We start from the raw sequence: 15,771 nt of genomic DNA on the forward strand, positions 1-15,771 counted from the left end.
GATTGATATAGGCAGGAACTGTTTCAGATGGGAAGCAGGAAGTGCCTGAGACAATAGAGGTTTTGAGGAGTGGTCCCCAGCTGTACGTTTGTGGATGAAGAAAAAGGATACCGTTGTGAATAAACTTTCCTCACTGCCAAAAGAAAGAGGAAAGCATTTATAATCAAACAACAAATCCTTGGCGGAGATTTACAAAAGTTTCTAAATGGTCATCATAAATATAAATACTTTTATTTTTATCATTATTCTTCTAATTGATTACCCTTACATTAAGAACATATATGTACTTATAAATTAAAAATCTAAATATTTAATGATGTAATGTATATACAGAATAATGTATAACAATATATTGAATAGTAAGGAATTGCCTCTTTTAGTACTATATTGGAAAATATGAGACAATATATTTATATTTTATTGTAATGTATATCATTTTAAATTCAATAAAACATTAAATAATATATAAATGTGCATGTGATAAAATATAGTACTGTGTGCTTATTAATATATTTGAAAATATGTATATGTTCACATTTATAGTGAAATATATATATACACGATATTGCACATACATGACCGATATTACAAAAGCATGAACATACATGAAAATATACACAGTATTGTAATATATATTAGTCATAACCATTTTGTCATGACTTTAACGAGACATTAAAATTTTAAGATCTGTTTTTGGTAAACGCTTTTTTCTTATAAACATCACATACTGTATATTTTATATGAAATGTGTGTCTATGCAAACAATAAAGTTAAATAAAAGTTTATGAATATTAATTGATGTGTTTTGATAAAGCTATTACATCTAATGTAATGTTAATGTTTCAATATATAACCATAATTGTTCCATGTGTATATTGCAATATATTAAACAATATAAGCACTAGTTTCCTATATATGGATTTTATTATTTAATACATTGCATTATCGGATTCATATATTTGTTTCTTAAGGGATATACAAATAAAAACTTCCAAAAAGGTAGTTTTAGAAATACAAGACCAAACTTTTTATTCTTAAGACACTGCCAAAAATGCCACCAAGTCAAAAGCACACAAACAGATCCAAATGTACTGCACAGAATTGATTTTTTACAGCTCCTGAGGTCTTATGAAGGCAGTGAAATACACAGATCTTTGTCACTTTAAGGAAAAAAGGGCGGAAGTCCTTGCAATCTGCAACCAGGCAATCTTCGCCTCAGAAAATATGGTGTTTGATCAGTTATATAACTGTTTGACAGAATGACAGAATGAGTTGTGCGCCATTTAAGTCATTTAATTAAGGGTCACAATAATACAACACATCTGCATTGTGCGCTGGAAACATTGAGCAATAAAGTTATTACACTTCCAAAGAACTTCCTGATACTGTTTATATAATTTTACACGATTGATTTGACCATACAACGTATCCGTTAAACACATCTAATACAACCAGACCCTTCCTCAGTATATGGACATAGAATGAAGGTCTCTGCAAAACAATATAAGGTTATTTTGTTCAGTCCAAAAAAAGGGAATGTATGATCTACAGGATGATAAGGGAACCATCCATGTCTGAGAATGACACACAGTCGCTTCCACATACACACAGACCACAGGAGAGTCAGTGTGTGTTATCTTAGGTCTCGTCATCATCGCTGTGGTGCTGGGCTTTCTCCTCGCTCGCACTGCTCTCGTCGATGTTCTCCAGGGAATCTGCTCTCTGCACTGTCAGGTCGGCTACACTGATGCTGGGTAGTGTGTTCTGCTCCGGGTACCTCCACGGCTTCAGATTGGGCTCGTGCTTCCGCTTCCACTCCGGGTACTTTAGGCAGGCTTTATAAATCTTTTTCATAGCCTGTGGAGAAAAAGGATGAAAGTCTTGGACCATGCATTGTATGTCAAACTCAGTTCCTGGATGGCCACAGCCCTGCAGAGTTTCGCTTCAACCCTACTTGAATGCACCTGATACAGATAATCAAGTCCTTCAGGCTTATTTGAAAACTACATGGTAAGTGTGTTGGAGCAAGGCTGCGGCCCTCCAGGAACTGAGTTTGACACCCCTTTTCTAAAACAGAGAATATGTGGCCAAAATAGTACATTGTGTATGACTTGCACAATTATAACCACTAGATGGCAGCAGAAGAAAACTGAAATTTGGGATTGACAAGATGATCTCGGGTGTTGAGTTTTTCAGTGACTTGGGTCATCTGATGAGTAATTTACATTTTTAATAAAATTATTATTGATAAAATTAATTTAAATGAAATACAATTTCAATCATATTACACTATAATATTGTTTTTGAGCATAAGGGACTTCTTTTAAGTCCATATGGAAATGTATGTAAATATATTAAATGCCCATATAATAAAAATATATTGTCATATTAAGTAAAAAAAAAAAAAATTTAAAATGAACATGCAATATGCAATATGACATGCATATAAAAATGCATGTATGAATAAAATGTATACTGTTGACATATATGGTTGCTACATCTAAAATTTTTCACAATATTATATTATATTATCTACTCAAAGAATGTACATATATGAAAATGATATATTGCCTAATAGGTCATATATATGGCAATATCATACAGTATATTTCATTTCCGCATGCATGGGAGAACATTACAAAATCTTACCGACCCCAAACTTTTGAATGGTATTGTTTGTATCATTCTCAAACACCATTTTTAGAATCTCAGAATAATGAAGTTATTTTAAATACACATATTATGTATTTCAATTATTTTTTAAAAACATGATGTAAAAAGAAAATGTCTTTTCCACTTACCTTTGGTGCCACTAACTGTGAGGCCCTGTTTACTACCCACTTGGGTAAAGACCCTGAAAAGAAATCAAGATAAAGTTTTAAACCAATACATAGATTTATATATATTGCTGTAAAAATATGCTCAGAGAACAAATATCACCATTAATGTAAAACAAAAACGGTTCAGCTTTGAATGAAGCTGCAACGCTACTAAAACAGTAACAATTTTTGTTTTGTTTGTTTTTTAATCATAAACTCTCTTATGGACATTGTACACACTGCAATTTTCCTTTTTTTTTTGTCCCTGAGTCTGCTGTACAGATGAAATACACTGAATCTGAGTGTCTATCCCACAGGTCACAAACAGCTGGTGCATCACAGCAACGGAAAACATTAATAATCAAAGCCATCCTCGGAGCAGCACGGAAAAGATGACATCAGCAAATTCATAAAATATGTGTAAAGCAGGAGTTTCAAAGGCTTCCTGGCTCCCCACTCTTTACAGCAAATGAGCATGGATGGAAACGTGGATATGACTAGGCCTTCAAGACATTAAATACAATTACACCACAAAATACACCTTCAGTCTAACCAATGTAAACAGCATAAGAGTTGAGGAAACATGCATGTTCATGGTGTACTTTTCCACCAAAAGAAGGCCTGATCTGATACTGTGACCCCAGCATTCTTAATATTCAAAGGTATTTTACCATAAATGATAATGATAATGGAAACCTAGAAGACGTTCACCTCGTGGATCCACTTGTGTCAAGTAATAAAGAGTGCAGCAGTTTGCTCCGTTGGATTGGATCAAGTACCCAGTGAGTAAAGACACAGCTCTGACATAATCCTTCTTTGGTGGGTATCCCTGAAAAATAGCAGCAGTAAGAGTTTAGTTTCATTGGAATGAGTCAATGTTGAAAGATGTAAGAATGTTTAGGATATACAAACAGTCTGACCATTATTTGACCTAAACGAAGATATTAAAGGTACAGTTCACCCAAGAATGAAAATTCTGGTATCATTTACTCACCCTCAAGGTGTTCCAAACCTGTATGAGTTTCTTTCTTCTGTTCAAAACTGAAGATATTTTGAAGGAAACAGTTGTTGGTGCCCATTGATTCCCATAGTATGAGGGGAAAACTACTATTGAAGACAATGGAAACCAGCAAAAGTTTGGTTACCAACATTCTTTAAAATATATAATTTTGTGTCTTCAGCAGAAGAAAGAAATTCTTACAGGTTTGGAAAAACTTTCTCAAAATATAGTGAAGCTCATACACAGCTACGCACCAGATTAACAGATAAATAAATAGATAAACATTTTACACACACACACACACACACACACACACACACACACATATATATATATATATATATATATATATATATATACATATATAGCAAAACTGCAACTCTATTTTACAGTATGCAACTATGTTATTGTAATATTAATAGTGAAAAAAACACAAGATAGATCCAGTTGCCTTTGTATGAAATACAGGGTTTCTTTTACCCTGATTAAGAGATAGTGTCATGGAATACATTAGTAAACATCTGACCGTGACTGGCCAATCAGAATGAGGCATTTCAAAGAGCCGTATAATTTGTTTCATGACATCAACATCTTGTGTCAGATTTTCCATGGAGAAAACAATGAAAGACATAAGCCTGTTGATGGTAGACATGTAATTATTCATTACAACATGGGGATTTGATCACGCGACGCCATACTTGATACCTCTGTCAGACTATTGCCACTGGTCAGGCCTCTTCTGTTTCAAGCGGCTCAAGACCTGGGAGGCTGACCTACATACCAACTGACATACTGTGCTGGACTATATTGTTACCTCTGCCAAAATGTCTCATAAAATCCGAGCTTCTACAGACCTAACGATCCAGACCAAACACAGACATACCGGGTGTTTGACCGAGTAGTTGATTATCAGATAGTCATTGCCAAGAGGAAGCCATGACCGCATGGTGACAAAGTCTCTGTTCTTCAATGGACTTGGACATTTCCCTGTAAATAAAGAATGGCATGCTTTAGAGTCCTGGTAAGTATGAAAAGTCAATAAGGTAAACTTGCTCCTATGCAGTACATTATAAGTGCCTTTAAAAAAATAATTCTGTATACTCTCATCACTTTTTTGTGATATTTTGCAAGAGACTTTTCTTGAATTGTCACTTTAAATCACTATCATCAATATCTCTTTATAATTAATTACTAAAATCCATGCATATACCTGAGAGCAACACATAAACAACCCAATGATTTCCGTATTTGCAGTTTAACTGTAGAAAGTGCACTCCATCATAAAATGTACTGCAGCCACCCACAACTCTTACATTGTATGTTACAATCTTCATGGTAAGAAAAACCAGACTTTAAAAAAAAGTGTATTGGGGTGCTTCTCCAAGAACAGGGTGGAAATAACAGCTCAGTTTCGAAAGAAACAAAGGAGTGACTCACAGGAATAATATCCCACATCTGCATTAACTGTCAGCCGTCCAATATCGAAAGTGTCGATCATGTTGGTGTCCCATTTTTTCCGGTAGCTCGTGTCGTGCAAGACGTCGTAGAGGGTCTCTGCTGTCACGTCCTTGCACACGATTCGCATCTAAGAGAAAAAACAGACATCATCCCACTGAGTCATTCAAATCTTAAGAACCTTTCCATTACAGCTGAATACAAAGTTCATAAAGTAGTGAAAAAATCTCCTGTAGTTTTCCCTCTGGTGCAGCCGTGATGAAGCGCTGTCAGATGTTGAATGCACTCTGTTGCTAGGCAGATGAAAAATGAATGCTTTCCACTGTGCTGACAAGGGCCTGCTACCATTTATACATAGATCTATTCATTTCCTTATCTTTGAAAGCCCTGCTTTCTGTGTGATTCAGCCATGTCGGGTCACAAAGAGCAAAAGTTGACACAGCAAACAGTGAGTATAAAGGGATCCTCAGTGGAGTGGGAGATACAGTGAAGCTTTAGATTCAAGTTGGCTTGCATTTGTATTTCAAGCTCTTGTGTTGAGCCAAACCCATTTTTTTTCATGTGTACTGTAGTTACCTTATCCTGGGTTGGTAGGAGGGTCAGGTGAGCATGAATATATCAAATGCAATGTGATCAGATATTGTATGGCTCTACGACGAAAGAAACCGTGTAACCCAATCAACTCTACCCTGGCATCATTTAATAATTTATCCCCAACCCCCCACAACCCCAGCTTGATCAGTCGCTGCTCATTTCCATTAGGTTCCTTGGAACAAGTTTTATTTAGTCTCTATGAATGGAATGTCGTCAAAGCCTACAAAGCTCAATTATTCATGAAAAGAACGCATCGGTGGCCTGGAGAGCTGTGTGAATTATTGACGAAGGTCTGTCATCTCCTTTCATTTTTGCAGCTGTTACAGGTCTAAATAATTTCCCCACACCTGCCTGTAACGTTGCTGAAACAGCCCTCATGCATAGGTTCTTGCATTGGGACAGAAGTGCTTTTACACACACACAAAAAACACACAGAAAAAGGCCCAACTGTGGCAAGCCAGCAGGAGGGAGTCAGGTTTCATCATGTGAGCCTGCTGTTACCACGGTTTTCCGCTCTTAATTTTTCAGCACATCTCATGAGTGCAGTCCGTCCCTGAGAGACCGGTCTTTCATCTCAGAGACCGTGGATCATGAAGCAGTCAGGCCTGGCCTGCCCCACTGTATGCTGAGTTTCCCCCGGGCAAATGGCCCATAACCATATCTCTGTTTGTTTCTTTAGGATTTTCTCTGAAAGCGTCTGGAGTCTGTGAGGAAAGCTACTGTTCAGGAGCTTAGAAGATATACTGTACTACTGTTTTTTGTACAGCGCACACTGATATACTGCTGTTCCAAAGGCAATTTATATTCAAGTCTTTGGTTCACATGCTAAATTCTGTAGACTACTAAATATAAAAACTGTACTACTACTGTAATAATAAATAACAACTACTAAATAATATGTTTTATGTTTTGAATGAAGTCTCTTATGCTCACCAAAGCTGCATTTATTTAATTTAACAAAAATAGAGTAAAAACTGTAATATTTTTAAATGTTTTAACCTGCTGAAACTATTTGAATATATTTTAAAATGTAATTTATTCCTGTAATCAAAGTTGAATTTTCAGAATCAATATTCCAGTCTTCGGTGTCACATGATCATTCAGAAAATATAAAAAATGTGATCATTTGTTGCACAAGAAACATTTATTATTATTCTGAAAACTGTTGCACTGCTTAATAGTTTTGTGGAACCTATGCTAAATTTTTCTAAGGATTCTGTGAAAATGCTCAAAAGGATAGCATTCGAAATATAAACCTTTTGTAACATTATACATGTCTTTACAGTCAATAATAATAATACAGGTGCATGAGCTGTAAAAAAAAACTATAAGTCAAAAAAATTTGGTTTGTAAACACAAAAAAGGTAATTTGGCTAAGATAAATTACGTCCTAAAATGTATAGGTCAAAAGAACATCAACTCAGTATTGTTAATCTGAAAACCATATTGGAAATCCATTTTAGGTGTTTTTTACCATAGCAAATTATTTCTAGCTGGTCATTGTTGCTGCTCTATTCCAGTTAGACAAGTAACTTTTCATTAAATATTAATGCGTATTTTTTAGCTAATACTCACTGTTCTCACAGTTACTTGTATATTTTCTAAATTTACAGGTACCTATTTATTATATACTAGCACTCAGTTGGGAGACACTACATCTATCCAAATTGTTACTTGTCACATTTGCGAATGACAAAGTTCAATATGGCAGCTGTCATACCCTAGCATTCAGAGTTCAGAAAAAACATCATGATGATGCTCGTTAAAGATATTCCAAATATAATATTTTTAGGAGAACAGACCTAAACATAGTTTGAGGTTCCCAATAGTGACAATTCATGGTAGTGGGTCTGTCACAATGAGCGCTGATGTTATGCAAAATCCCGCTTCAGGATTGTGGTTAGAGTAGTTTTTACCTGTGTGTTGGTCATTAAAATGTTTCTTTATTATTATTATTTTAACATGTAGAAATCAAAATGGGAGATTTTATTAAATCATATAAATGCATGAGTGTGTGCAGTCACAGTTTGTTGCATCAATTATCATTTGTTTTTTTTTATTGGCTCCCACCTTGCCACTACACACTTAATGCAGTATATAATATATATATTGTGGATTTATCTTTCAGGAATGCTGTCATTGTATATATGGCACTGGGAATTATGCCATAGCCTACCAAATATTTGTGAAACACCACCACTGGTTACATTTCATCAGTTACAATCACAATCTTTATTTTATTTATTACATACTGTATGATGAATTAGTTTAAATAAATAAGTAGGCTACTAAATATCTGAATATTTACAAGTGACACTGGTACCAGCATCAACGGGAAAACTAGTTAAAATGGAAATCTGCAACACAGATCCCCTTGAATTAAATGACAAACATGACTAGTAACCAAGGTACTGGTAGTAAATAATTAATTAGTCATATTAGTGACTAACTGAATCGATAGGCTACTAGTCACTATTGGATAACTAATCATTAAATAAGGAAAAGTAACGCGAAAAAAATGGTTTTAATGTTAAAACAGCTTGCCATATTATTCAGCGTTTTCCAGTAAACTAAGGCTTTGGATCACACAGAATCTGTTTTTCATAGACAATTACCATACAAAGACACTGATGATCTGTAATATCAAAAAATATACTAGAGCTGGTCTTATTTAAGAGGAATGAAAGCAAAGATTGTAGACAAACTAGTGTGTGAGAGTGAGTGAGTGCGTCTATTGATCCGCATTGCAGTGCACTTGCCTTGAGTTTTCTGCACAGTTTTGCACTCCTCGTCTCGACACCAAACCGTCACTACTCCTTTATTATAACGAGCGACCCAGCCATCCTGACTTTCACATTGATCTCGGAAAGATAAGAAATCGGCGTCGTCCGGTATCTGCACTGGCATCTTGCCTCCCGGTGCTGTGAATCAGTCAGTTCTGCAGGGCTGAAAGCTCCTCTCATAAATGATCCGCACGTTTGTGTCGTCTGCTCCACTTATCGTTGATTTCCAGTTAGTTTTGGAAAACTGACGGATCTAAAGCGCGGTTTTTGAAGTTGAATCTAACTGTTGCACCTCTGCTGTGTGTTTGTTGTAGCTAATGTACGTTGGAGCAGGTGTATTTGAGCATCCTCTTCAGACCTGTATCAGTCCCATACTGGAGAAAGGCATTATATAAGTAAGGCATCACGTTACTGCCATGTCGTTTTTCAGGTGGAGCAGTCAAGGGCTCCTTTAGTCAGACTGACTGATGAACCACGGATCAGGTGTCATGTTTGTCAATTCAAAGAATTTCTTTTCCGTGACTGTTTTGTTTAACCTGTGCAGGTGTGTAGCCTGAATCCAGCATCTACTGTTTCCTACTCTACCACCTTCCTTCAGCCTCACTCCTTAATATCATATTGTGCAGAGGAAAAGTAAAAGTCTGCTTTCTACAGATTAGGAAACATGTTCCAAATGAGGTCTAGAAGCACTATTTTGGTGTTCTTTGGAAAGGTGATTTCTTCCAAAGCCAGTAAAATGCTTTGTCAGAACATTCAGGTTACCAGCAACCAAAAAAAAATGTCCTTTTGACATAAAACTAATGTTGTGTTGTTTGGATTTAATAAAATGATGATATATATTTGGAATTCAGACTGGGATTTACTCTGGAGTTTACATAAACTCTGGAGCTCATAATAATATTACTAATAAAGTGTACTGAATTTATGTATTGGTTGGTTTATCTTCTTTTATAGCTGAATCGTCCATATGAAGTGTTCCCCGTTCCCAGTTAAGCAGATGCTAGTGTCAGTCACAATGTCTCCTGCCTGAGTCAAATAATATAGGCCCCTCCCTTATTAATTTGAAAAACACTTACAGCAAAACTGTATATTTGTTAAAATATTTCTGTTTTTCATTACTTATAATTGAAGAATTTGATACCTAGTTTCAGACATTTTTTATATTATGTGTATTTTTTGTAGTTTTACTAATTATTTCTCAGTATAATGCAGGATACACTGGTGCTAAAAGCCCCCTTAAAGAAAATTGTTATATTTCACTAAATATGTAATGGAATTTGTTGACTTTTACTGTTTTGTGGAAAAATGAATGAAATTATCTTGTGCAATTAATTTTTTTCAATTACTTTATAAAAATTATTTTGCTAATATCCTATAATATCAGTGCTTTAAGTGGCCCAAAAGAGGTGCCGGTACTCTATTATAGCTAAAAAAATATATATATATTTTCTGTTTTTTTTTTTTTTTTTTTTTTTTGACGACCCCTGAGGTAACAACAACTATATTGAAGGGCTTTTATACAGCAGTCAACAGGCGACCTTAATAATAAATCCTTTTATTCGTTTGTGGATTTGCTTGAGCTAGAAAGAACTACTGAACATAAATAGAATGTGCAAAAGGATTTTGAAAAAATACCCTTAGAAAGAGCTACTGCATTACTGCATTCAAACATCCAAACTGTCTCAAATGATTCCCGAATCGGCTTTGAACTCCCGAACTTATTCAAATGATTCGCGAACCCGCTTTGAACTCCCGAACTGACTCAAATGATTCGCGAACCCGTTACGAACTACCGAACTGATTCAAATGATTCGTGATCACCAAACTGACTCAAATGATTCGTGAACCCGCTTTGAACTCCCGAACTGACTCAAATGATTCGCAAACCCGCTACGAACTCCCGAACTGATTCAAATGATTGGCGATGCCGCTCCGAACTCCCGAACTGACTCAAATGATTCGCGAACCCGCTACGAACTCCCGAACTGATTCAAATGATCCGCGAACCCGCTACGAACTCTCGAATTGATTCAAATGACCCGCGAAGCCGCTCCGAACTCCCGAACTGATTCAAATGATTCGTGATCACCAAACTGACTCAAATGATTCGCAAACCCGCTACGAACTCCCGAACTGATTCAAATGATCCGCGATCCCGCTACGAACTTCCGAAATGATTCAAATGATTCGTGATCACCAAACTGACTCAAATGATTCGCGAACCCGCTCCGAACTCCCAAACTGGTTCAAATGATTCACGCTCTATACTCCGAACTAGGAAGAATTAGGAAGCATTGTGAAGGGTGCTCTGAAAAAGCGGCAGCGCAGGCAAAGGATTAAAACCTCTATTAAAACAGATGTCCAAATGAACGTACAGGTACGCTAAAAGCACGTTCTGGGTGAGAAATAGCAGTACCTCAAGAGCTATATTTGGAAGTGGTACTGAGTACCGGTGCGTACTGGCCCACTTAAAGCATTGTAATTATATCCTATAGTTTTGCCAATATTTGTCCCACAAGGAGTGTGTATTACCATAAGATGGCACTAATTAACCCTTTAGGACAGTGGGGCACAGACCAGGGGGCAAAGATGGCTTAAAATAAGATAAAACAAGCATTAAAATAAGCTAAACAACTGAAAATCAATATGTTTCTTGTCTTAAGTGACCCCCTCAAAACCTTTTTTTTTTCTTTCTTAAATAGTGTTCCCATTGTGTTGAAATAACCTGATTTTAAAAGTGTTGTTTCTAGGTGTGGAAAATTCATGTAAATGAGTAAAATAGAATAATCCATGGACATTTTTATTCACATGTTTTTCTAGTGATGCCAAGATAATATATTTTTATAATTAAAATATATATTATAATTATATATCTATCATTATTTTAGTTACTTATTTTAATGTATGAACACTCCTATTGTTTGAAAATTAACACACACACACACATAATGCAAAACAACACATTAAAGGAAAGACCAGAGAAAATATACTAGTTGAAAACATTCAGAGGACTTGGAGCCAAAAAGGTTAAGAGTAAATGCATTAGGATACCAATAATGCTATGCAAAATCACTGGTCATGTGCCCTTCATCGCTCTGTTTACTTTAAGATCCAGGCACATTTAATTATATCTTTAGGGCTGACTATCTCCGTAACCATATTTTCCAATTACCCCTGTAACTGTCTGTTGCTGGAATGTTTGGAGATGTTCTCAGCCTCCTCCATGTGGCAGGGGTCATGAGATCACACAGACTCTCATTTTTCCCTGTCCTGTAATGTGGCCTAACAAGGGTTCACTGAGACTGATTCATTCCAGGGTCAAATGAGGGCATTCAGTATGATACGTCTCGCATGTCTGAACTCCACTGCCACTGACATATATTACAGATTAAGTTTAAGTGGTTATGGAGTGTATTAAGCACTGAGAGGTTCAGCTGGACTTTTTCTTTAGTTGAAGTACTATCACTGATTAAACTTTCCCATACTGGCACAAATACACATTAAAGTGAATCCTGAGGCGAAGGTCCACAAGGGCATGCTATGTGGACCTTTTCCCTTGAGGCATTAGCCTCAGTAACCTGACCCTGTGTTATTTATTTCATTAAAACATATCATATTCTCAGTAATTTCCCTCCTTTAAAAAGCATTATTATGGCTGATATTTATATTTTTGTTGCTGCATAGTCAACAGTATTCATTTGTAAAGATTATGAAATAATTATACTTTGGTCCAACTACTTTGGGCCAATTACAATTTGTCACATCCATGGTTTACTTTCTTTAAACATAGGCCAAAATGTCTACATTCAGATCAATATAATAATTAAATATATAATTAAATAAATTTAATTTAGTCCAACTACTTGGGCCAATTACAATTTGTCACAATCATGGTTTTACTATGTATATATATATATATATATATATATATATATATATATATATATATATATATATATATATATATATATATATATATATATATATTTACATTTAATTTTACTTTACTTTACGGGAATAGTATACCAAAAAAATGTGCATCTGTTTTACTCACCCTCAGGCCATCCATAATTTAATTTGAACAGATTTGGAGATATTTAGCATTACATTACTTGCTCATCAATGGCTCCTCTGCAGTGAATGGGTGCCGTCAGAATGAGAGTCCAAACAGCTGATAAAAACATTACAGTAATCCACAAGTAATTCACACCACTCCACTTCATCAGTTAATGTCTTGTGAAGTGAAAGGGCTGCATTTTTATAATAAACAAATCCATCAAGACCTTTTTGATTTGCTAAAATGTTAAGGTTTTTTTTTTTGGTTGAAAAAGCTATTCCTTTAAGTTGATGCTTCATTTGGTTAAATTAAAATAAATGCACCTTCAGAAGACCTGAATGTTTATTGTGATTTCTTATTTGATTTTGGATTGGACCAAAATATATTAGAGTGCACTTTAAATAAATTACACGTGGTTTTAACTTTTTTCAGTGTGAGACGGCCGCTGTAAAAAAAATTGAGCAATAATAATGGCACGTCCATTACTCTGGAAATTTTATGTCACTTGAAGTATGAAGGACGATAATAAATGAGATTAAAGACCAGTTTTTCTCGGACATTGGCATAAACATAGACAACGTGGGAGGATGCAGTCCAGGATGGTCCAAAAATAAAATAACTCTTGATGAAGAATAATGGGACACTAAACAAAGTACATTTTGAATTATTTCAGCAGATTTCCACACATCTGATCTCATCGGTGCTGATTCATCAGCTGGACTGGAAAGATGCTCTCAGACTGTTTATAACAGGGATCCCATGCAACTCATGGAGTTACCATGAGAACACACTGTTATATACAAAGCCACCTATTACATCTGTCCTTTCAGATACCCAGTGTTTTCATATTCATGGACGTTTTCCTTGTAAATATTGTTCTAGGGTCAACATTGTATTCTTACTAAATTGTGTTCTGGCTTCAGTTAACCTGATCTTGGAAGCAGGAAGTAATGCCAGACAGTAAGGAGACCACTGGTACCCCAAGGAGAGTGGAAAAACACATTTAATTGTTTCCCCTTAAGGTAACCCATTCCCCATTCCCGTGGAATTATATGGAAAACTCCAGTGATACAGGATGCTGCATGAGCATTTTTCAATCCATTAAAAAGTATTCTTTTGACACCTAAATGTTAAATCAACAAAGAAAAGGACTAATAATTCAAAAAGAAAAGACAAAGTGTGAATAGGGTACTGAGAAATACATTGAGCTTCACACTAAATTAGCACACAATGGGATTGATATCAAATGGAATGTAAAAATTCCACTTCCATTTATTTTTGTGTACTGGGCATCTGAAGCATTGAGGTATCAAAATTCAAAGGGCAAATGGGTATTCCATCTCCCTCTTGAGGTTTTAGTGTGAAGGAATGTGCTCGTCCCTGGATGAAGATGAGCTGATCATTAAACACTGGGCCCCAGGGCAACTCCTGGACATGGCCATAAAAAGTAATAGAAGAAACAGACCTCAGCAAGGTAATATACCATATTTCATTTCTGACACAGAACAACAAATAAGAAATAGTGATTAAATTAGATTGTCAATCAATGATGAGTCATTTTTACTAAAGATATTCTTTATTATTGGAGATTTTCTTGTTTGTGGAGAACGTGTTAAACATTGTAATTTCTGTAAATGCTATTAACATCAGTTGGGGTTTTTATTGTGTGAAATATCAAAACCTGTGGAAACAAGAAAGATTTAAAAATGTATCGAAAAAACAGATTGGCAGATTTGATGTTAAAGGTTTCAAATGGTTCTCCAGAGGATGTCAATGTGATCAAAATCAGTATCAAATCAAAACAAGTCTCTCAACATTATAGCAGGTAAGCTATTTGCATCTAACGGGGAACATACTCAGAACTTTTGCTAATGTTCTGGTTAAGGAGGTAGAACTCAGTAGATGTTCCTGTTATTTAATAAACTAAAAAAACTAATTTGAAAATATAAAAGTATAATGCATGTGCAGCACAACAGGGAAAATCAGGAGGAATCACCTCTCTAAATACCACACAGCTAATGGAGCATTGGCCAGTCTAGAGGAGACGAGGAGAGCTCATAAACCACTGTTGCTCGATTTATAGGGTAACCCCAAAATAGACCAGGTGCTAGTCCTACTGTAAAAAAAAATAAGAAAGAATAGCCTGTACCATCTCAAAACCATAGCAAAATCTGCTCTGTCTACATTATGAGTTTTTTATTTATTAGTTTGCAGTAGTGTATTTGATTATATAAGTAGCCACATAACTCCCAAACTAGATTTGAAAAGCTTTAACAAATGGAATGGAATGAATTGTTGTTTTAAAATGTCTAAGAGAAATATCAAGTATTTATAGTCCCATTTCTTAAACTGAACTGGAAACTTGACCTCTTTATTGTACATTTAAATGCTTACAGGAAAACACATTTGAAAGAAAAGTGTTGCAGTAAGTCATGCTGTAATGAGTGTCATGCTTTTGTGGGCGAAAAAGTCTTTTCAGGGATTCAAATGTCTTTTGTGTCTTATTTGATTGCGTTTTACCATTTATTAGACATGACAAATTCAATAAAATCGTTAAAATAAAAAATAAATTAAAGCAAACAAAAACATTTAAATGGGTTAGCGACTATCAGCAGGTAATTAGACATATTTTTCAATATTTTATGACATTTATGACTGTTCTTACACAATAGGCTACTGGACGTATTCATTTAATTCATATATATATATGAACATATATATATATATATATATATATATATATATATATATATATATATTATATATATATATATATATATATATATATATATTTAGCCTTCTTTATGCAGTTAGGTCTACGTTTATGCAAAGTTACAGACACTTACACTGTAGTAGCCTAGCATAACATGTTTACAGAATGTTTACAGAATTACAAATAAAAACTTTAACAGTGAGCTGCTCTATTGTTTATAATCCAAAAACATGCATCAGAGTCTTATCGTGGTATAATGTTCATTGTGAGTCTGTGAGTGAGAGTTTCGTGTTTCTGGTAGTCTCAAGCCCCTCCCTGAGCACCGGGGTCTCGGTATTTAAGCCGCACGC

At 35.2% G+C, this 15,771-nt stretch overlaps 1 protein-coding gene across 1 annotated transcript; it reads right to left on the reverse strand.

The window, feature by feature from the left end:
• Positions 1-1,052: 1,052 nt before the first annotated feature.
• On the reverse strand, positions 1,053-9,092 carry LOC113058143 (START domain-containing protein 10-like). Its single transcript, XM_026225824.1, has 6 exons — positions 8,617-9,092; positions 5,257-5,404; positions 4,703-4,806; positions 3,531-3,648; positions 2,802-2,854; positions 1,053-1,857 (listed from the first exon to the last, which is right to left on the reverse strand). Exons 1-6 carry the CDS (start codon positions 8,773-8,775, stop codon positions 1,639-1,641), a joined length of 801 nt encoding a protein of 266 aa, XP_026081609.1. The 5' UTR covers positions 8,776-9,092; the 3' UTR covers positions 1,053-1,638.
• Between the last annotated feature and the right edge of the window lie 6,679 nt (positions 9,093-15,771).

Source organism: Carassius auratus, chromosome 39 (genome assembly GCF_003368295.1).
Source record: "Carassius auratus strain Wakin chromosome 39, ASM336829v1, whole genome shotgun sequence".
Classification (NCBI taxonomy): Eukaryota; Metazoa; Chordata; class Actinopteri; order Cypriniformes; family Cyprinidae; genus Carassius; species Carassius auratus.

Coding starts and splice junctions, on each gene's coding strand:
- LOC113058143 (XM_026225824.1), bottom strand. CDS start 8,775: ATGCCAGTGCAGATACCGGACGACGCCGATTTCTTATCTTTCCGAGAT. Junction 3,649..4,702: donor ACTACTCGGTCAAACACCCG/GTATGTCTGTGT, acceptor GCTATTTTTCAG/GGATACCCACCAAAGAAGGA. Junction 2,855..3,530: donor GACACAAGTGGATCCACGAG/GTGAACGTCTTC, acceptor ATTTCTTTTCAG/GGTCTTTACCCAAGTGGGTA.